Genomic DNA, 21,882 nt, shown 5'->3' on the forward strand with positions numbered 1-21,882 from the left:
TATGATATACTTAGTTATACGATTAGCAGACTCGAAATATGTACTGCCTGCAACAACAACTATGCAAACTGTCAGGAAGAGAATAATGGGCATATTTGCAAGTGTTACCACTGAGCAAAATTAAACATATATAATATGTGAATTGAGGAATATCTGCTTTAAATTGAAAGCCATAGATTTTTTATTGGTCGCATAATCAAAATATAAAACTAAAGAAAGTATGTGAGATGAAACTTTGAAAAATTTCTGCATCTTGTGTTTTTGGGTTTGTTTGCCAAATCGAAATATGAAACAAAGACAAAACTGTGGCAAAAAAAAATATAAAAAAATATATATACAGTTTTTTTTAACTCGTGCGTCTCTTGACGCATAGTTTGTGTTCGTATCGTGTTGCAAAAATTGCACACGTGCCCATCTCTAACAGATACACGTACACGAACGCTCGTATATTCCACGACAGCTGTCCTGGTTGCAGCTTGACTTGGGCGCCGGCTCCATCATATTTTAATGGCCTTATGGCAGTTAGGCTTGTGCGTTATCATCTGCTTTTGCCCGGGCGATCATTGCGTCATGTTCCCAACGCTACCCCCAGTCCCCCAACCACAACCCCAACTCCCGCCAGCGCCAGCTTCAGCTCAACCCCAACTTTGAGCATGAATTTTAATTATTTGAACGACTTTGCGTTGATATTTGAATATTGTGCAGCGTTGCTGCGGCAAAGCGAGCAGTTAATTTCATTAATAAATATTTATGGTTGCCGTTAAGCCTTTTTCACGGGTGGGCGTGGCGTTGTAATTTATAGCATCCCCCGTTAACTCCTTGACTCGTTTTCGATTTCAATTTCAATTTCAATTTGTGCCTCAGGGCCATCGCTCATGGTCAATGCTAAGAGTGAAAAACCTCAGCATGGCTAAACGGAATTACGTGCTCCGGTATTTTTATTTTTTGCCTTTTCACTATATTCCTTTTATTGTGAACTGCAACAGGACGTTCATCCGCACACACATGAGGACTCATCCAGAGGCGGCTCGTTAGCTCGCCAATTGATTGATGATCAAATTGAGGCATGTCTCGACGGAATGTCGAGTCAGTGTCAGACAGAACAAAGCAGCGCGCATAGAAAAGCACTTATCACACCTCTTGCTATAACTGCCTCTGGTCTCGCTCCTGCTGCTGCCCCCTGGCCAAATCTTGCTAACTTGGCTGAAAGCTGCAGTGGCAAGTGGCATCAAATCAGCGCTGGGATTTCAACTGCGACTTTAAACATACACACACATAACAAGCACGTACTCTTCTGCTACCATTTTCCGGGTACAGTCAACCCGTCCAACTATGCGACAAGTTGTGTAGGAAAAACCACCCGCTGAAAACTTGCGCATCATCAGCCGTGCGTGGCTGTCTCTCTTTTAAGGCCTTCTGGCAACACGGAGATTAACTCAAATTTGTGGCGCCACAATAAATTTCACGGCCTGGCATTAAGAATTAAGTGGTTTCACAAAACGAGTTGCAACTTGGCTTCTGCTCGGAGCCTCTTTTGCCAGACAGCCCTTTTGCTAATTACACTGTGCTACATAACTATGTTACTGCAAAATAACAATCCTCAGATATTACTGTCTACTATGACAACACAATTACTACCTCATCCTGAAAACCGAACCTGCGTAATCCTCATCAAATGAGAATGAAAGGGCATGTTTATATATTTTATTGATCAGGAACATATCCGATCTAGACATATCCGAGCGCGTCGATCTCTGAAACTATAATGATAATTATTAATTATATAGTCTCGTATGTTATGAGCCGCGAGACTATATGATATTTGTTTTAGATTTATATTAAAATATATACAAACATGAGACTTTTAATACTACACACAACCAACTACTTATGTAGATTCTTGTATAGTCTACAGAGATTCTTGGTATTTATATTTTTGGGTACCTTCCAACATTCCCTCTTCAAAATTGAATTTTGATGGTAGAGTCTTGCGTTTCGCGTGTTATTTCTGGGACCTTCAAGAATACTATATTGTTTATATTACTATATTTTCTCGGATATGCGTAACGCTTTTCTTATAAAATCTTTTAAAATACTTTTTTAATATTAATTATAAAATATGAAATACAAATAATCCATAAATATGCTTTAGATTTTTATTTCATGGGGCGAATAAGCATTTTACATAGCCTACTTTTAACTTCCTTGAAATCCGGCCCTTGATAATACATGCCGTCGTCATAAGCGACGTTAGATTGATTATAATATCGTCCATTTAGATTACTAGAAATAAAAAAGATTGTTAATAATAAATATATTACATTATTAAAATTAAGTTGCTTACTTTCCATACGATAACTCCTCAAAATACCAATAGCCACCATGATATTTTGCTGACCAATTTTCAAAGCTGCTCTCCCGGTCGTAGGTCGAAAATTGACTGGTTATATGAAAATTCATTAAATTGATAGAACCTCTATAGGTACCAAGACTTTTCAATCTGTAATTATCCGTTTCGCTACCAATAAAAAAATTATCATACCGAGCCCAGTCGACACCATTATCAAACCTCTGTACAAATATATACAGCTCATGGCGCTGAGAATTGGTCATGTGATAAATATTTTCCAGTCCGATAAAAAACTCTTTGTCCAGGCTGCCAAAACCTACTCGATATTCAGCCCAACTTCTATAAAAGTCCAGAGAGCCATCGTATCTACTTTGAATTACAGTCCAGCCGGGACCAGCTGTTTTTCCATCGCAGAGAACGCGAATAGGACTTAAGCCGACGAAGTAAAGGGTTTTAATGCCTGTATAATAACCGAACGGAATACAACTATTGGGATTCGGTTCCTCAATTCTTGGAGCAAGGGTCGAAATTTGATTTACAGTTGGCTTGGCCAGTTGAGCTCGACACAATGTCAGCTGGTTTTCAAAAGAGCTCCCATTTAGATCATAATTATTAACCATTATCTTCAGAATGTCGGCAGTATTCTGTAAGTTTGTTAAAGTCTGTTGTAAATCCACATCAGATTGACGGCAGCTATTTGTGCACTCTTTATTTAGCAACTCGTTCGCTTCCCTTAGAGAATTAATCAGCTCATCTTTATACAGATCCTCCGACAGTTTTAGTTGAATATAAACAATTTTATTTTCCAGCTCTACCTTTAGGCGTTCCTGAACATGAATCTGCTCCAAATTCTTGAATAATCAGTCACATCTCATAGTTAATATAGTTAAAATATTATTGTTCCAATTACCGTGTCCTGACCGCTGTTGACTCCCAGCAACGATGCCCATGTGGCAAATATCATCATGAAATTCATCTTTTCACACTTCAATTTAAACAGTCAGGTTGGACAGCTATTTCTCCACAAAGCTGAAACAGAACTGTAAAAAGAAATCTTCCATTTGCTAAGGAAATAAGTTTGTTTTAATGTGATTCGATTGGCAGTATTAAACCGTAGCTGAAACTGGGCGAATCATTTTTTATAAAATTTCTAATCAATTCTCCAGATCGTCAGCCAATGATCCTTAATTTAATCATTGCACTCCCGCGATGCTAATTCTGTGAACTTGAGCGACTTTTCTTACAATAAAGTTTTTCTGATTTTGTCCAATGTTTTCTTGGTCAACAAAATTCAGCTTCTGAATACATTGTGAATGGGTAAAGAAAGCACTTCCCACCCCGTTAAGTATATATACTTATTTCTTAAAGTACAAGCTACTCGACGATTTTTATGTATAATTACAATTTTAGGCTAGTTTTGTATAAATTAAACAGCTTGCTTGAAAAAGATGCAAGAAGAACTCTAACAACTCTTTCTTTTAATTTCATGCTGTACAGTGTAGCTCTTGCCAACTTTTCTAGTAGGTTTTTAGTTTTTTCCACCATAAATTTTACCTGAGCTGTTGTTGTTAAGCCTCTGCATATGTCGGTTGTTAAATTTATGTGTGCATAATCACAGATCTCTCGCTGCTCGGGTGATTAGGACAAACTTGCAGGTTGTCTGTATGCATTTTTGTCGAATTGAATCAGTCGAGTGAATTTATATGCCTAGGCAGCGACAGCTTCGACCCTCGGAGCTCCCGAATATAACCTTCTACTTGTTTCCTTATATTTCAGTGTGTTTTACAACAGAAAACAAGTAAGAGGTTCTAGTCGGGAGGTCCCGACTAGGGAACACCCTGAACCCTCTTATTACAACACCAAATGCAGCGTGCGCTACTCGCTCGTGTGTTTTGTAGTAATAAATATAAATTTAACGAGAAAGAAATGCTATCTTCGGCACGCCGAAGATCTAATACCCTTGCAGACCCAACCTTTTCATAATGCTTATAGTGCTTTGCCCGTATCTAAGAAGCACAGGGAAAATAGTTAATGCCGAGTTTGGTCAAGATATCTTGAAAAACAAAATTTTTTTTCATACAAAAACTTAATCTTCGACCGATCGTTCCTATGGCAGCTATATGATATAGTAGTCCGATCCAGCTGGTTTTTACATATGTGCTGCGTGCAACAGAAAGAGGGACTTCTGCAACATTTCATTAAGATATCTTTCAAACTGAGAGACTAGTTCGCATAGAAACAGACAGACGGACAGACGGTCAGACGGACAGACGGACATAGCTATATCGACTCGGCTACTGATGCTGATCAAGAGTATATATACTTTATGGGGTCGGAGATGTCTCCTTCTATGCGTTACACATTTCACGACAAAATTATAATACCCTCTGCAAGGGTATAAAAAGAGGTCCCCTTGGCAGGGTTCGAGCTCGCAACAGACCGCACAGACTTGCCGCCGTCTCTGCCCAACATCCACACCAACTATTGAGTGTTAGCACAGAAACCAACACATTCCCAATTGCAATGCTGTTAATAGAATTCAAAGAAGATGCGCATGAATGTGTATACAGAAATTCTTGCAAATTGCGCTAGCTGCAGCATTTTCTTTTGTGTTTTTTATCCGATGTTGATGAAATTTTCAGAAGTAGATCTTATTGTACTATAAAATATTCGAGTATTATCAAAATGACAATTGCATTAAAATTGTAGCTTAAATATTATTAAATATAGGTTGGGCTATTAAATTGATTTATAACTTTTCGGTAGTATCGGGGAGGTGGCGATAGGTACCTACGATAGGTAGGTGAAAGATACTTGATATATGTATACCATTCTAGAAGCAACATATCAAGGTCAACTCTTTCTTTTAATTTCATGCTGTACAGTGTAGCTCTTGCCAACTTTTCTAGTAGGTTTTTAGTTTTTTCCACCATAAATTTTACCTGAGCTGTTGTTGTTAAGCCTCTGCATATGTCGGTTGTTAAATTTATGTGTGCATAATCACAGATCTCTCGCTGCTCGGGTGATTAGGACAAACTTGCAGGTTGTCTGTATGCATTTTTGTCGAATTGAATCAGTCGAGTGAATTTATATGCCTAGGCAGCGACAGCTCACAGCAACAGAAAACAAGTAAGAGGTTCTAGTCGGGAGGTCCCGACTAGGGAACACCCTGAACCCTCTTATTACAACACCAAATGCAGCGTGCGCTACTCGCTCGTGTGTTTTGTAGTAATAAATATAAATTTAACGAGAAAGAAATGCTATCTTCGGCACGCCGAAGATCTAATACCCTTGCAGACCCAACCTTTTCATAATGCTTATAGTGCTTTGCCCGTATCTAAGAAGCACAGGGAAAATAGTTAATGCCGAGTTTGGTCAAGATATCTTGAAAAACAAAATTTTTTTTCATACAAAAACTTAATCTTCGACCGATCGTTCCTATGGCAGCTATATGATATAGTAGTCCGATCCAGCTGGTTTTTACATATGTGCTGCGTGCAACAGAAAGAGGGACTTCTGCAACATTTCATTAAGATATCTTTCAAACTGAGAGACTAGTTCGCATAGAAACAGACAGACGGACAGACGGTCAGACGGACAGACGGACATAGCTATATCGACTCGGCTACTGATGCTGATCAAGAGTATATATACTTTATGGGGTCGGAGATGTCTCCTTCTATGCGTTACACATTTCACGACAAAATTATAATACCCTCTGCAAGGGTATAAAAAGAGGTCCCCTTGGCAGGGTTCGAGCTCGCAACAGACCGCACAGACTTGCCGCCGTCTCTGCCCAACATCCACACCAACTATTGAGTCTTAACGAAAAAAAAAACGAATTAAAATAGCAGCACAGAAACCAACACATTCCCAATTGCAATGCTGTTAATAGAATTCAAAGAAGATGCGCATGAATGTGTATACAGAAATTCTTGCAAATTGCGCTAGCTGCAGCATTTTCTTTTGTGTTTCTTATCCGATGTTGATGAAATTTTCAGAAGTAGATCTTATTGTACTATAAAATATTCGAGTATTATCAAAATGACAATTGCATTAAAATTGTAGCTTAAATATTATTAAATATAGGTTGGGCTATTAAATTGATTTATAACTTTTCGGTAGTATCGGGGAGGTGGCGATAGGTACCTACGATAGGTAGGTGAAAGATACTTGATATATGTATACCATTCTAGAAGCAACATATCAAGGTTTGGTAAGAGCTAGTCTTATTATATACCCAATTTTCTCAAAAAACAGGATTTCGATATCGATTTGTATCGTTTGCTTGGAATCGGAGTAAGTTATCGATTATCGAAAACAATCTCGAACTGCGCATGGACTAGGAAGACCTACAGCTTAAAGTTCAAGTCAGCATTTCCTCTTAAAAATTGAATTTTGATGGTAGAGTCTTGCGTTTCGGGTGTTATTTCTGGGGCCTTCAAACTTAATGAGCAACGGACTGTTAGCCCCTGTAATCAACACGTAATTTCAGAGTCAGCTCTTTAGAAATGATATCTAAGCACATGACAATTTAAATTAAATGCTCTTGCAGAATTTATGTTGATCCGAATTCGAACCGATTTGGAAGAAACATAATGAAACTAATAAATGCCGAGCTTGGTCATGATATACTTACAAGCCAAAACTCTTTTTTGAAAAAATAACTTAATTTTCGATAAATCGTGCCCATACTCATCGACTTGGCTTTTGGTGCTGATCAAGAATACTATATTGTTTATATTACTATAACGCATTTCTTATAATATCCTCCAAAAGGGTATACAAAGTTTTATCACTTTAGAGAAATAGTTTTATAATATCTTTTTATCATATAAAGTATAAGATATGAAATACAAATAATCCATAAATATGCTTTCGATTTTTATATCAGTGGGCGAATAAGCATTTTACATTGACTACTTTGAACTGGCGTGTTAGAGCCCGGCCCTCGATAATTCATGCCGTCGTCATGAGCATAAGATTTAGAATAATATCGTCCATTTAGATTACTAGAAATAAAAAAGATTGTTAATAATAAATATGTTAAATTTTTAAAATTAAGTTGCTTACTTTCCATACGATAGCTCCTCAAAATACCAGTAGCCACCATGATATTTTGTTGACCAAGTGTTATAGCTGCTCTCCCGGTCGTAGGTCGAAAATGCAGTGTTTATATGATTATTCATTATATCGGTAGAACCAAAATAGGTACCAAGACTTTTCATCCTGTAACTATCCATTTCGCTACCAATTAAAAAATTATCATACCGAGCCCAGTCGACACCATTATCAAACCTCTGTACAAATATATACAGCTCATGGCGCTGAGAATTGGTCATGTGATAAATATTTTCCAGTCCGATAAAAAACTCTTTGTCCAGGCTGCCAAAACCTACTCGATATTCAGCCCAACTTCTATAAAAGTCCAGAGAGCCATCGTATCTACTTTGAATTACAGTCCAGCCGGGACCAGCTGTTTTTCCATCGCAGAGAACGCGAATAGGACTTAAGCCGACGAAGTAAAGGGTTTTAATGCCTGTATAATAACCGAACGGAATACAACTATTGGGATTCGGTTCCTCAATTCTTGGAGCAAGGGTCGAAATTTGATTTACAGTTGGCTTGGCCAGTTGAGCTCGACACAATGTCAGCTGGTTTTCAAAAGAGCTCCCATTTAGATCATAATTATTAACCATTATCTTCAGAATGTCGGCAGTATTCTGTAAGTTTGTTAAAGTCTGTTGTAAATCCACATCAGATTGACGGCAGCTATTTGTGCACTCTTTATTTAGCAACTCGTTCGCTTCCCTTAGAGAATTAATCAGCTCATCTTTATACAGATCCTCCGACAGTTTTAGTTGAATATAAACAATTTTATTTTCCAGCTCTACCTTTAGGCGTTCCTGAACATGAATCTGCTCCAAATTCTTGAATAATCAGTCACATCTCAGAGTTAATATAGTTAAAATATTATTGTTCCAATTACCGTGTCCTGACCGCTGTTGACTCCCAGCAACGATGCCCATGTGGCAAATATCATCATGAAATTCATCTTTTCACACTTCAATTTAAACAGTCAGGTTGGACAGCTATTTCTCCACAAAGCTGAAACAGAACTGTAAAAAGAAATCTTCCATTTGCTAAGGAAATAAGTTTGTTTTAATGTGATTCGATTGGCAGTATTAAACCGTAGCTGAAACTGGGCGAATCATTTTTTATAAAATTTCTAATCAATTCTCCAGATCGTCAGCCAATGATCCTTAATTTAATCATTGCACTCCCGCGATGCTAATTCTGTGAACTTGAGCGACTTTTCTTACAATAAAGTTTTTCTGATTTTGTCCAATGTTTTCTTGGTCAACAAAATTCAGCTTCTGAATACATTGTGAATGGGTAAAGAAAGCACTTCCCACCCCGTTAAGTATATATACTTATTTCTTAAAGTACAAGCTACTCGACGATTTTTATGTATAATTACAATTTTAGGCTAGTTTTGTATAAATTAAACAGCTTGCTTGAAAAAGATGCAAGAAGAACTCTAACAACTCTTTCTTTTAATTTCATGCTGTACAGTGTAGCTCTTGCCAACTTTTCTAGTAGGTTTTTAGTTTTTTCCACCATAAATTTTACCTGAGCTGTTGTTGTTAAGCCTCTGCATATGTCGGTTGTTAAATTTATGTGTGCATAATCACAGATCTCTCGCTGCTCGGGTGATTAGGACAAACTTGCAGGTTGTCTGTATGCATTTTTGTCGAATTGAATCAGTCGAGTGAATTTATATGCCTAGGCAGCGACAGCTCCCTTGTAGCGCCCATTCCCACGACCCGGTACTGTTTTTGTCGATCAACCCCCGGGGCGTCTGCAAATCTAATAAAAAATCCATTTGGGAAAATGTGGCAATTTTTTCCTCATATTTCAGTGTGTTTTACAACAGAAAAAAAAAACGAAAACAAATTACAAAATAGGAAATAAAGGGCATATTTTTCACGTTTATGTCGATGGAAAAGAACACAGGCCAGCTGGCCACGCCCACAAGGCGGACAACCCGCTGCTGCGTGTGACCATTTACCCTTATTAGAGGACGCACTTTGCATTGCTTTCATATTTATATATGTATATATATATATATTTTTTTTTTAATTTCGTAGAAAATTTACATAATTTATGGCCAGCAACAAAAGTCACACGCAGCATATGCGCGCGCTGTTTTTTTTTTATTAAAAATTTGTTTATAATTTACGATTTTTTAAACTGCGCGCCATTTTTTTTTTTTTTTTTTTTTGTGGCAAACAAATGAGGCGCAAATTATACGAATGTGCGTGTCTTAATTTCAGTTGAGTTTTTTAATTTTTTTTATTTTGAGCTTGACTTTTGCGCTGGTTCATTAAGAGCTCATTAAAATCAGCAGGACAACAAGTTGATGCTGAACATTTTGACACGTTTTTAATTTTAATGCACTTTATGGTCTTTTAACGATGTCGCTGGAAAGTTGAGTCCGCCCTTAACCCTTAGCAGGGCTGACTTTCACTTGTTGACGTTGACAGACTGAACACCCAACCGCCATCGCATCCGTATCCGTAAACTCATCCAGCTACACATCATGTCAAACTTCATTAGTAACTGCTTTTCGGCTGCGGCAAGGGTGCAACAGCCCTTATCCACGGCAGGCGGTTCGGGGCAGGACTCGACTGCGCGACACTTTGCGGTCTGCCGCTCATTGTTTTTATGGTTCTCGCTAATTAGTTACGAAGTCGTTGAATTTAACAGAAATTACAGCGTTAAAAGTTATTGTCATGTTGATGGCATTCAAGTGGCGCCAGCGGGCGTGGCTGCAATAGACAGTTGATGCAGTCATCATTTGCTTGCGCTCTATATGTATATACACTCAACGAAAATGTTACCTACATTTTTGAAAATCTAAAGTTCAATTATTGTTTTACATGTTTCAATATTTTGAACATTTGAACATTAATATAAATTTAAAGAAGACCATATTTAAAACATACAAAAAGAATCAAGTGCTCTCAAAAGTAGGGAGATATAGTGTGCTCTTAAGAGATAACTTTATACTGTTCAGACTTTTTTTTAGAAAAAATTATAAATCGCTTTTAGGAATATATTTTTTAGATAGGGATGGCACCGATACGGCCCGATAGGACCCTAGCTCAAAGCTGCTTTTCGGACTGTTTTTTTTTTTTGAGTGTACAGATTTGCGGGCAGCTTCACATTGGCCGCAAATTAATCAAAAGGCAGATATAGTGTGCTCTTAAGAGATAACTTTATACTTTTCAGACTTTTTTTTTAGAAAAAATTATAAATCGCTTTTAGGAATATATTTTTAAGATAGGGATGGCACCGATTCGGCCCAATAGGAGCCTAGCTCAAAGCTGTTTTTCGGACTGTTTTTTTTTTCCGAGTGTACAGATTTGCGGGCAGCTTCAGATTGGCCGCAAACTAATCAAAAGGCACACAACTGACCGCTGGCCAAAATGCGCATCCAGGAGCAGCTCAGCCAATTAAACAAAACTCATTTAAATAAAGTGAAAGTGGGCAGACATTCTTAGAATAAGATGTTGGCCATAAATCTGCTGGCTTAGCGTTAAGAAGCACACGGCACAATTATGCAGACAGCCAGCACAAAAGGGGTTAGGGCTGCCAAAGGGGACATTCGACGCTTGGTTTTGTGAAATTACAAAAATACAAACCTCCGCTGTTATAAATCAAAGTCACGGGCTTTGTGCTTTGGATTTGCCCAAAAGGAATTTGTAGCCAGAGCCAAAGCAGTGTAACCCCCTACCCCCCAGCCATTCGTAATCCAATTGCCCAAAAATTCCCAGTTGCCGGCTTCCGTTTCCTGTTGCTGCTCGATGGCCCCATTGTTGTTTGCCATTTGAATAAAGTTGGAGCATGTCTTGTACATAAGCAAAATAAGTGGCGCTGACATGTTAAGACTTCATCCAAAGATTTATATGCCACAATGTGGCGCAACTCCGACTGCGGGTGCCAATTTAAAAATTCAATTCTCCCCAATGCGACTTGTTTGGCCTGGCTAATCAGAGGCGCCGACATGTGTTGTCCATTTCTTGGACACATGCCGCAAATCCTGCGACAGCAAAATTGCATGGCCTAATGCGATTATTAGTTGTTGTTGTTGTTCGAAAACAACACAGATGAAAACCATTTGCCACTTGACGACGCCCAAAAACTTTTGATTAAATTGGATTGCAAATACTCATAACTGTCACACATGCCACGACGAGTGTTGACAATGTTTGACAGCTAACAAAAGAGAGAAAAAAAATAGAGAAAGTTCAGCCTAGGAACCACCCAAAAATGCTCTGCAATTTTTCAATAAACTCATCAAAGCGCCGGCTTTGAACCCTCGACCATGTCCTGCGGCTACTCGTAAACGCAATTTGATTTATGAACAATGCCCAAATTGAAAATTGTCCCATGGTCACTTTAATTTTTGAGTTATGCGACTTTAAACTACACACCCGCACGGGGGATGACATTCCGGGCACGCACACGTTTGCACGTTTGCCGGAAGTGAATTATGTTGTGTATATGTGAGGTTATGTAATGATGACACTGACATTAAACAACAAACGGTACAGTTGGCAACGCCAAAGTGCGTCAACTGTACTTTTCGGCGGCGGCGTGTGAAAAACAAAATGCCACGCGCCGCTTGTTAGCCGCTCGACTCCCAGTTAAAGTTAAAGAGCATTTGGCAGGAAGCAAAGCGAAGCAATCGCAGCAACCCTCATGACCAGTTCTCCAAATCCATTGAAGTGCCTCGATGGTTTTAGTGTCAGCTTATAGTTTTGACAGATCCGTGTGGCTGGTGCTGATGCCCGATGACTATCGGACAAGTCCTGCTGCTGTTGCGTTGAAGTGTGAATTATGCTCTGCGAAGTGTCCCAGCCCAGCGCTGTTTTCATTAGACGCTGCTCACATTCATTTACATAAATTACTGGACACACAAATTCCACACATTGTGGAGGCGCACTTTCACACTCGGAGGCAAACCCTTTGCTTGAACTAGAACATTCCGTCGGCACTTTGATCAGTTGCGCAATTATGCGAAATTGTTTTTTAATTAAAATATAGTCGGAAATATGTGCCACGTATCCTTTGCCCGGCAGCCACACTCGAAATTGGCCACTTTCATGGCTGCCTGCACCTGCTGCGGCACACAATTAAAATCCGAAAATCCAACACCGCAACTCAAACTGACCAAAGTTTTTATGCCGCTGTCATTTGATTCCGGTGCTTTTTTGGAGGTTCGGGTGTTGGGGAAATGTATTTTTCATGGCTTTTCAATTTTAATTGAAATTTATGCGCACGTCCCGTTAAGGGGTTGCCCCGCCAGTGTTGGGCTGGCCACGTGCTCGCCAAAAGTGTTGCAAATTGTTGGAAAATTTTAGTGTACATGCACATTTGGGGCCGGGCACGCCCATCTTGATTTATGGGTCGCACTTTTGTTATTTATGTGCCGCGCACTTGAATTCGCTCGCCGGCGGGGAAAATTGCATGCAAAACATTTTGTTGTTGCGGCCCGCCATTTTATTGTAATGCTGTGTTCATGTGTAAAATTTGAAATTGTTGTAAATAATTACCCTAATGGCTGGCTGGCACCCAGTCCCCGCGCCGACTGGCCCAACCCCGGGTACAGTTGCGACCAGCAGTTAATTTGTGAGCCAGCATCGTCGCCATTTGCAATTAAGCTTAAACCGTTAATATTTTAGCCAGATAAGAGGCAATACCAATGGCGGCTAGAGTAGCCCTTGCCCAGGACTCGCCATAGATTTATGTGAGTGCCAAGGCAAAAGTTCTACGTCCTCCGCCAAAAACTCAGCCAAATTGTTGGAAAAACATTTCACGGTTCGGCGAAAGCAAAAATCCTTCGCCCTGGGTGTTAATTTGGGGCCAGATTCTTTACTTTTTTTGTTTCTTATCTACATCGCGCTTTCGCCCAACGAAAATGAAAACGAAAACTCGTTTGTTGTTTGTGTTTATTTTGTAAGCACAGGAATTTAATTAGCCTGCCAAGTCGTTAACAAGATTCAAAAAGCCAGTAAGTTATGCATACGATTCAATAGGTAGAAGGAGTTTAATGAAGAGTATATCAAGAGCTAACAAATATGCGTACTCATCAAATATAGCTTTATTAGGCAGTCAGGATAGAAACTAACTGAGAAAAATATGTTAATTATGAATTTCTTACTGAGGTTTTCAAGGCTAGAGTCTCAAATATTCAAAGCAAATATTCAGTTTATAAGGCAAATGAAGAACTATTGAGTGACGACTCAAAGAACAGAACAGTCCACCTCAAATTTAAACAAGTAAGAGGTTCTAGTCGGGAGCTCCCGACTAGGGGATACCCTGAACCCTCTTCTTCCAACATCAAATGCATATATTTATTCTATTTTAGAAGCTATATGTCAGGTTTGGTGACTCTAGCTCTGATTATTTACCAAAATTGCCCAACAAACAGGATGTCGATATCGATTTTTATCGATTGCTTGGAAACGGAGCAAGTTATCGATTATCGGAAACAAACTCGATCTGCTAGGAGCACCTACATCTAAAATTTCAAGTCTCTAGCTCTTATAGGTTCTGAGATCCTTGCGTTCATACATACGGACGGACGGACGGACAGACAGACGGACATGGCTGGATCGACTCGGCTATTGATGCTGATCAAGAATATATATACTTTATGGGGTCGGAGATGCTTCCTTCTGCCTGTTACATACATTTGGCTTTCGCACAAATACAATATACCCTTATACCCATTATTAATGGGTTCAGGGTATAAACATTCTCTTGCATTCCTGGCATTTTTTTCTAGTTTATTTTATACAATAATAAACTATAATAAATCATCTTGTTACAGATAAATTCATTATATTTATTTAAAAAATAACTTATTAAATTTTGTTATAAAATCAATAAAAATTTATGCATAAATAGTTTCATACAATTTTAATATCTATTGTAGGTTTACTTGTAGGTTATTACTTATTTATAAAACTTATTTTAACTATGTAAAATTTATTTTCACACAAACTTAACCAATGTGAATATCTGCAAATATAAATGAAATGTAAAACTAAGTTTAGATAGCTTTGACTGATTATAACTTACTATTATGATGAATGTTTATGTTAACCTTTGGCAGCCTGATGGGAAACGGTTTCGCTTTGCGTTTTGGTGCCGCAAACACATCGCCGAGGCATATTAATAAGGCGACAAGCAAAAGCCACTCAAGCTTGAAGTACTTCATTGAAATTTCGGGTGAACGTATAAAAACGACAGATTAATTAGTTAAGAACATGAGCTGTCACAGCTACTTGGCAGAGACTGAAACATATGCAGCTATGCGCGAATCTTAAATAGATTGGGAATCTTTGAAAAATTAAATTCTCATCTGTTATCAGCTTGGAATTAACGATGAGCGTGCTCGAAATCAATAGCGAGAAAGAGAAAGTAAACCCCCTGAAAGCTGACTGAAAAAAAACCCAGTGTCTTAACCCATTGAGCACCCAAGGGTTCGTTTGTCAACTACTCAATGCATAGACTAATATAAACATGCATAAATTGCATTATAAGCGACCCAAACAAAAGATTTAAGTGCTCAAATGTGTACTCAATGCCTGAAAACAACCGTTGAGGCTGTTCGCCCCTCGCCCCTCGCTCCTCGCCCCTTTGCGTTAAATAACCATAACTATTCATTATCGACATATAAACGTTGTTACGGCCTCTGTCGAAGTGCTCATAACTTCAGATTTTTATTAAATAAACGGAACAAAACAAACCCAGGCAAAATGTCACACACATACTATTTGGAAAAAAAAGGGAATCCGGGCGAGTGTGTGAGGGAAGGGGCAGACAGTGGCACATATGCACGAGCATCCTTTTGACCCACAAAATTGAATATATGAAATGCATGTGGCTGAACCCTTTTTTCGTACCATCCAAAGACCTACTATATGCTACATTCTATATCCTGCGTAATTCAATATTTAACTATATGAGATTTATGGCCACAGGGTCTAGCGAGGACTTCCGGTTCTTGCGCGACACGACCAGGACCAGGACCAGGACGAGCACGAGGACGACGATGAGGACAACGGCATCGTTTTATTTGTATAAAGTATAATTTTTGATTTAGTGCGATTTTTGTGTCAACGCATTGCGCGTATCCTGGGACCCGGGGTGTTCAGCAAAGGGTTAACGCAATAGTTTTGCAATATCCAATATGCCAAAGTGAAAATACGTTTGTTTGCATTGGCCTTTGATGGCGGATATGAGACCACATGCTGATTGTTATTGTCCCAGTGCCGGGCGGGTGGTTTCGGCTTGAGGATGCGACAAAAAACAACAGCGATTATTGCCCTGTTGTTGTGTTTGAGTGGCGCTCTAAGAGCGTTTATTTGATTTTTCACGCTTTTCAGCAATAAATGTAAAAGCATTTAGACAAACAAGTAAAAGAAGCTAACTAAAAGATACGCTTTTCCCAGCTTTTAAATGCTGCAATATACATTCAGAAAAAAAAAACAACCGGAAACTCGCCTTTGAAAGCAAACTAAGACAATTCGGCATAGTACCTTAGGTAACTGAATTAATAAACCTAGGCTGAAAATCGAAATTGATCAAATATATAAATCAATAGATCTTTCGATAGCCTAAAAGCCTAATGAAATTTAGCTACCCTAGCGCTAGGATAAGACTCGACCGTCTTGCCTGTGGATGATAACCAACCATATGGGATCGACTATGCCTTATTATGCCTATTATACCCTTTTTACCCATTTTCAATGGGTAGTAGCTATAAAGACAGCAACAAACCAACATTGATAGCGGCTTGCACGTAAAAATTTATTTTTATTATTATGTAAAATATATCCGACAGGAGCAGACGGTGAAAAGTCAAAAATTCAATAGATGCAGAGTTGGCAACAAATTGCTTTGTTTGTCGACCTCCATTGAATACGCGCGGGAATTAGTTGAGAGGTCGCGCCCACGCGCTTATCACGAGGGGTTGCCAGCGACAGGATGCAAATGCCGTCGATAAGGCGTTAAAAATGTTTGGCAAAAGCCAATTTGCTGAGCCAAACAGAATTTGCATATGAGTGTGCTATATGTTTCCTACGCTGGGAGCTGGCAAGCTGCTCAAAGAAGTGTGTAATCAAAGGGTTGCGCACGGCCGGAAGCAAAGGGCGAGGAAAATTTATTACAGGTTGCATTAAATTTAATTTGAAGCGTGCGCGGAAATTTCAAAATGTAACGCCTGTTCGATATGAAGCTATTTTGTGCTCTTGATTGGCTCACCTTGCTCTTACTCCCACTACCACATATCCCCGTCATTGGCGCCCCTTCATCTCCTCGATTTGCTTGAGCAGCAGCTGCATGCGATCCTTCATCAGGGGCTGGCCGCGCTGGGTTCGCTTGCTGATGGCTTTGGTCTTTTCCAGGCGCTGCTTCTTGTATGCCTTGATGCGTGCCTCCTTTTCGGCCTTGATCTTGTCACGCTCCGCCTGCGCTTCGGCAGCCTTCTGCTGGTGAATCATTTTACGTATTTCCGGCTTGTTGGGTTTGTTGTCCTAATAAAAAAAAAAAAATCCAGTTATATAGTTTTCAGCCTGTTGCTCCATCTTAAACAAACCGGTACCTGCTTCTTTTGCTTGTATTTTTGCTTAAAATTGGGCTTTTGTTTTTGATCAGCTTTGGTAGGCTTTTTATTAAATTTGCCAGTGTTCTTTTGCGGTTTTGGTTTCATTTTTTGCAACAAAAATAGTTGTAAACAAAACGACACGTGCGAGCAACAGCTGATATGCCAATAATGCTGGGATTACAAATATTTTATCGCTTTACAGCACTCTTTTAATAAAACATATCGGTAATCGCTTCAATGTAGGATTTCTTAAATGTGGTATTATTTTGGTATTTTCTGTTGATTATTTAGGCATTTATGCATTTGCCGGTCGCGTGGGCACTGGGCAAAACATATTTTATTTACTTTGCGTTGCGATGAGTTTGGCCGCAATTAAACAAAAGGAAACGAAAGGCAAGAAGAATGTATTGCCCAAGCTGCGCACCATATTGGCCAATCCGTATAAACAGCACAGGTAAGCCACAATTTTAATTTTTGCAGAAAACTAAGCAAATGAATTTATTCTAGTCCCGTATTGCCAGACAACGAGGTGCTTGAGCTACAAAACATATTAAAAACGGCCATTACCGAAAGTGAACATACACAACAAACATTTGCCACACAAACCCACATACAGCTTGGCCTGGAGAGCTCACTACGCGCCATAAACGCACGGCGCTTCTCGTGCGTTTTTATTTCACTAAGTTTAAGACCCTCCCACATTGTGCGCCTGATAGCAACCACAGCTGCGGTCAAAGTTCCAACGGCTCCCATCTACGCGCAGCCCAAATTGGAGGAACTGACACATGGACTATTTGGCGTGCAGGCGCTGGCACTGGTACTGCCGCTGGACTTGAATAGCATCAGCTCTGAGTTGGCTAACTGGGTAAATGCACGGATGAAACCTCTTGTTCCAAAAAGAGTAACACTTGTGTCAGCAACATCTAATAGAAAACGGAAGTCACAGCAACAAGTTCTAAAAAAGACATCAATTGAGCCACAAAAGGCAACGCCAGCAGCTGAAAAGGAATGGAGCGGGGATTACATATCCTGCTCAAATGAGGGAGGCAACTTAAAGCTCGACCAAGTGGATGTGAAGGCAGAAATGCAACAATTGAGCGCTGCGCTAAGCAAACTCGTCCAGGAAAATCAAAACAAGGATGAACTAACTGTAAAGAAAACAAGCCCACCAGAAGAAGCAGGGCTGCCAACTATCGAACCGATGGATATAGAAACAACCGATATAGTCGAGGACGATGAATTTCTGCCTACAAACCTGGCAAATTATCAGCCGCTTATTGTACATCAGATCCGTTCGAATCCTGACAAAAAACCCAAAAAGAAACGAAACAAAAACAAAAAGCAAAAAACCCAACCGCCACAAAAGAAAACCAACTAATGGTTGGCAACGCGCCGCCAACAGCTGTTTTAATTTAAGGTTATGTAGCGTTTTTTTTTTTATTGTTATCGTAATTTTAAAAGGCCGCACAAAATGCTGCGAAGCATTCGGCAAATAGCAAGACTAAGGAAATTTGTGACGGCTCCGGCATGCAATTCACTCAACCCAACAGCTGCAACAAGTGCAACAATAGTAGGTAAACAGGCGCAACTGCACACCAGCCAAATTGTGCATAAATATGACAAAAAATCTTCGCGGTCGAGGGACGACATTGACTCGGATGATGAAGTAGATGCCGAGTTTAAGGATGAACGTGATTCGAAGGTGGTTAAGACCAAAGTTAACTCATTGCGTGCGGACTTGCTACTAAAAGCCGGACTTGGCATGGCCAGAAAGTAAGTGCCTCAGTCAACAGCTAAGCATTGTCATACTAATACACCCATAAATTGCAGCAAAGTGGAACTTAAATTCTATGAAAGCAAAATCCGTGTAAACGGGAAAAAGTTATTGAAAAAGAGCGTGCAGGTGAGGCTGAGCTTAGGCGGCAAAAACTTTTCCTCAAGTAATGTTCTTTAATCTATTACAGCTCGACGTGGGCGATGAGATTGATGTAATACGCGGTTTCAGCCAGACTAATCCCTCACATCTGGTTATCTCACGTGTTGTTATACTCTCTGCCGGCGAGCACGATGACGGTCTCAGCGTACACCTGCGCCGTTACAAATCGCTGCTCATTGACAACTATAGCAACCCCAATGCCTACAAATCCTCGGAACCCATTGCACACTAGTCGTATAGCTGTTGTCTAAATAAATAGCTGACACCAATAGCCAAGCAATGTTTACAATCAAAAATGTTGTACGCGTAGCTTTATGTGGCAGGCCTATATTTTTGCATATATACATGACTACATTAGTTACTCAATGAACCCGCGCAGGCTTATCAGCTGCGATTTACGCCGTTACCAGATGCGGCATTTATCCGCTGTCGGATTCATTGGGCTGCCAAGCTGGCAGTTGTATGCCTGTGCGAAGTCCTCGTTATTGGTGACGGCGCCAAGCACTCTGTACTTGTCCATGGCATGCTCATTGGTCAGTTCCTCCCAATAGTGCCTCTCCTCGTAGTCGGAGCACCATAGCTGCGCAAAGCCTAGGAAAAACAATTGCTCTGGTGACAAATCAAGTCCTGGCATCTGTTCATTCTTGTGCACATAGGAGGCGTTGTTCTCGCTGCTCACTTGCTGCTGCTTCATGTAGCTACGATAAGCACTCAGCGCCTCACGTAAGCCGCCGCTGTCCGCTATATTCTCATCCTTGGTCTGATTGCCGTTGATCTTGCGATTGATCTCCGGTATTATATAGTTATTGAAATGGTCAACATAGCATTTGGCTCGCTCGGTAAACACCTCGCCGGATTTCTTGGACCACCAGTTGCGTGCGGTGCCGTTGCTATCGAACGTCGAGCCAATGCTATCGAAGCCATGGGTCAGCTCATGACCCACCAAATAGCCAATGGTGCCGAACTTAAGCGAGTTGGGCCACGCCTGATGGTATGCCGGGGGATGCAGGATGCCGGCCATAACATTGATCGAATTGTCTATATTGTAGTAAAACGCATTCACCTGCATGCCCACCAGCAGTTCCAGCGGCTTTGTCGTATTGGATAGCTCCTTATGGTGCATGCCATTGTAGCGCCTTATATAGGTGCTAAAGTGATTGAGATTGATGTTGTTCCGGGCATAGGAGCCGGGTATTAACGTCAGATTGTTCATGGCTCGTATGAGGCTCTCTGAGAGACTGTCATCCTTGCATTTACCAATCCGCGGCACAATGGTGGACTCCTTGAGCAACGCCTCCTCGCGCGTTTCTACATCCAGCCAATTGGCGTTCTGCAGCAGTGACAGCTGGCTCTTGCGTAGCTCCACAATGATATTCTCAATCTCGGCGCGTTTCTCGTCCGTAAAGTACTCCTAAGCTCGGGCGGAGTAGCTAGTGTTAGGTATTAGGAATACAGTGTAATAAATGAATACGCACCACAAAATAAAGCTTGTCCAGGAGATAAGGCAGCGAGTACTGCACGGTGAGTATACACTGGTCGCGCTGGAACTTGGCGGCCTTCAATTTGGCATCCATCCGATAAAGCAGTTTCATGGCCAGATAATTGGCTACAGCCGGTTTGTGCTTGGCACATACCTTGTCCAGCTCAATATAGTAAAAGTCGCAAAAGCGTTCCGGCGGATAAATCCCGAAATTTTGACCATCCCAGGCAATTTCATAGTACTGATCCCATTGGGGAAATGGCCCTGAAGTGTGCAGTTCGGTCAGCACATCACATTTATCCGAATCGTCGTCGAAGCGATCGGCAATCTGTAGTACATCGCGCCAGAAGGCAAAAACACCAGCTATTACATCGGCCACCTGCTCCTCGGCGAGACCATAAGCATTCAGGTAGCCCCGCATACGCTTTTCGTTGAGCCTATAGCCTTTAGTGTCATTGGTAGCGATATTGTCCGTGTGCACAATATAATCGAAGCCCAGCTCTGGCAGCTTAAAGTATGGCATGAAAGGGTATTGGGGCAGTATCTTCTCGTAGATGAGTCCATCAGCACCGTAGTTAGTCAAGTGGGAGCTCATGTTAAACCAGCTGAAATTCGAGGCCAGCCACGCTTTGCCGTCCACGGCGGGGAAGCCACCAATCGACCTGATAAGCTCCAGATAAGCGGGGTCGGCCGCTGGCAGCGGATAGAGCTGAGCGCTGAGGCATGCGTTGTAAAATTGTTGTGCAATGCCCAGCTCAGCACCATACCCGAGATCCTCGGCCAGCGTGGAGTTCCCCACCAGAAGCTGCTCGGCAACATCGGCCAGCGTGTAAACAATGTCCAGCAGATTGCTCCGCTTATGTTGGGTTTGCCTCTCCTGTTTTACATTTTTCCAGTTGCCACATGCGTACTCATAGAAGTCATCACATGGCGCCACGCTGCGGTTCATGTAGCTCAACATTTGCGACGCATAGGATTTCAGATATTCGGCATTGGCGTCCATTATAACGTTATCAATGCTCTCAGCGCTTGTGGCGTCATCAATCTCCGACGCGGGCTTAGCTGCGCATGTTGCCAACAAAATTATTGCCAATAAGGCACCAGCACACATCAATGATAAGCTTTTTTTAATCTCAAACATTTTCCTTTTCATCTAATACTTATTCGCATTCATTCATCTATATACACGGGTAAACATGTATTCTATATGTTTATAGCGTGTGTAAGAAATTTTTCGTCGATTGATTGATTTGAAATAATGGCAATTATATGGCGCGCTCTGTCTCTACTCTTGCGCGTCCGCTTCATTCAGAACCTAGTTTAAAACTGTGTGGCATGGCGGAAACACAAAATTGCCAGCATTAGCTGCTAAGGCGCTCTCTCTGCGATTAAGCGCAGTAATGTCTGCTCACTATGTCGTTGGCTGATAACGA

The 21,882-nt window shown here is 40.6% G+C and overlaps 7 protein-coding genes across 9 annotated transcripts; 2 read left to right on the forward strand and 5 right to left on the reverse strand.

Moving 5' to 3' along the window:
• Positions 1–2,142: 2,142 nt before the first annotated feature.
• On the reverse strand, positions 2,143–3,384 carry LOC115761665 (microfibril-associated glycoprotein 4-like). Of its 2 annotated transcripts, none has more exons than XM_030703511.1 (3): positions 3,261–3,384; positions 2,345–3,189; positions 2,143–2,283 (listed from the first exon to the last, which is right to left on the reverse strand). In XM_030703511.1, the coding sequence occupies exons 1-3, from the start codon at positions 3,324–3,326 to the stop codon at positions 2,157–2,159; spliced, it is 1,038 nt and encodes a 345-aa protein (XP_030559371.1). In that variant the 5' UTR covers positions 3,327–3,384; the 3' UTR covers positions 2,143–2,156. The 2 variants fall into 2 exon arrangements, with proteins under 2 accessions (XP_030559371.1, XP_030559370.1); XM_030703510.1 differs by having other exon boundaries at positions 2,345–3,201.
• Positions 3,385–7,145: 3,761 nt separating this feature from the next.
• LOC115761677 (ficolin-2-like) lies at positions 7,146–8,465 on the reverse strand. 2 transcript variants are annotated; one of them, XM_030703533.1, is made up of 3 exons: positions 8,340–8,465; positions 7,424–8,268; positions 7,146–7,362 (listed from the first exon to the last, which is right to left on the reverse strand). In XM_030703533.1, the coding sequence occupies exons 1-3, from the start codon at positions 8,403–8,405 to the stop codon at positions 7,236–7,238; spliced, it is 1,038 nt and encodes a 345-aa protein (XP_030559393.1). In that variant the 5' UTR covers positions 8,406–8,465; the 3' UTR covers positions 7,146–7,235. The 2 variants fall into 2 exon arrangements, with proteins under 2 accessions (XP_030559393.1, XP_030559392.1); XM_030703532.1 differs by having other exon boundaries at positions 7,424–8,280.
• Positions 8,466–14,303: 5,838 nt separating this feature from the next.
• LOC115761329 lies at positions 14,304–14,642 on the reverse strand. Its single transcript, XM_030703061.1, has 2 exons — positions 14,504–14,642; positions 14,304–14,443 (listed from the first exon to the last, which is right to left on the reverse strand). The coding sequence occupies exons 1-2, from the start codon at positions 14,640–14,642 to the stop codon at positions 14,427–14,429; spliced, it is 156 nt and encodes a 51-aa protein (XP_030558921.1). The 3' UTR covers positions 14,304–14,426.
• Positions 14,560–17,138, reverse strand: LOC115761473 (thyroid transcription factor 1-associated protein 26). Its single transcript, XM_030703239.1, has 3 exons — positions 17,031–17,138; positions 16,691–16,962; positions 14,560–14,636 (listed from the first exon to the last, which is right to left on the reverse strand). Exons 1-2 carry the CDS (start codon positions 17,136–17,138, stop codon positions 16,723–16,725), a joined length of 348 nt encoding a protein of 115 aa, XP_030559099.1. The 3' UTR covers positions 14,560–14,636; positions 16,691–16,722.
• A 210-nt stretch (positions 17,139–17,348) lies between these two features.
• On the forward strand, positions 17,349–18,434 carry LOC115761608. Its single transcript, XM_030703410.1, has 2 exons — positions 17,349–17,487; positions 17,541–18,434. Exons 1-2 carry the CDS (start codon positions 17,390–17,392, stop codon positions 18,409–18,411), a joined length of 969 nt encoding a protein of 322 aa, XP_030559270.1. The 5' UTR covers positions 17,349–17,389; the 3' UTR covers positions 18,412–18,434.
• Positions 18,435–18,487: 53 nt separating this feature from the next.
• On the forward strand, positions 18,488–19,265 carry LOC115761609 (uncharacterized protein C6orf203 homolog). The gene is made up of 3 exons (XM_030703411.1): positions 18,488–18,806; positions 18,864–18,936; positions 18,998–19,265. Exons 1-3 carry the CDS (start codon positions 18,505–18,507, stop codon positions 19,199–19,201), a joined length of 579 nt encoding a protein of 192 aa, XP_030559271.1. The 5' UTR covers positions 18,488–18,504; the 3' UTR covers positions 19,202–19,265.
• A 5-nt stretch (positions 19,266–19,270) lies between these two features.
• On the reverse strand, positions 19,271–21,744 carry LOC115761607 (neprilysin-2). The gene is made up of 2 exons (XM_030703409.1): positions 20,445–21,744; positions 19,271–20,380 (listed from the first exon to the last, which is right to left on the reverse strand). The coding sequence occupies exons 1-2, from the start codon at positions 21,600–21,602 to the stop codon at positions 19,373–19,375; spliced, it is 2,166 nt and encodes a 721-aa protein (XP_030559269.1). The 5' UTR covers positions 21,603–21,744; the 3' UTR covers positions 19,271–19,372.
• Between the last annotated feature and the right edge of the window lie 138 nt (positions 21,745–21,882).

This window comes from Drosophila novamexicana, unplaced genomic scaffold, assembly GCF_003285875.2.
Source record: "Drosophila novamexicana strain 15010-1031.04,08,12 unplaced genomic scaffold, DnovRS2.1 tig00000485-arrow-pilon, whole genome shotgun sequence".
Lineage (NCBI taxonomy): Eukaryota > Metazoa > Arthropoda > Insecta > Diptera > Drosophilidae > Drosophila > Drosophila novamexicana.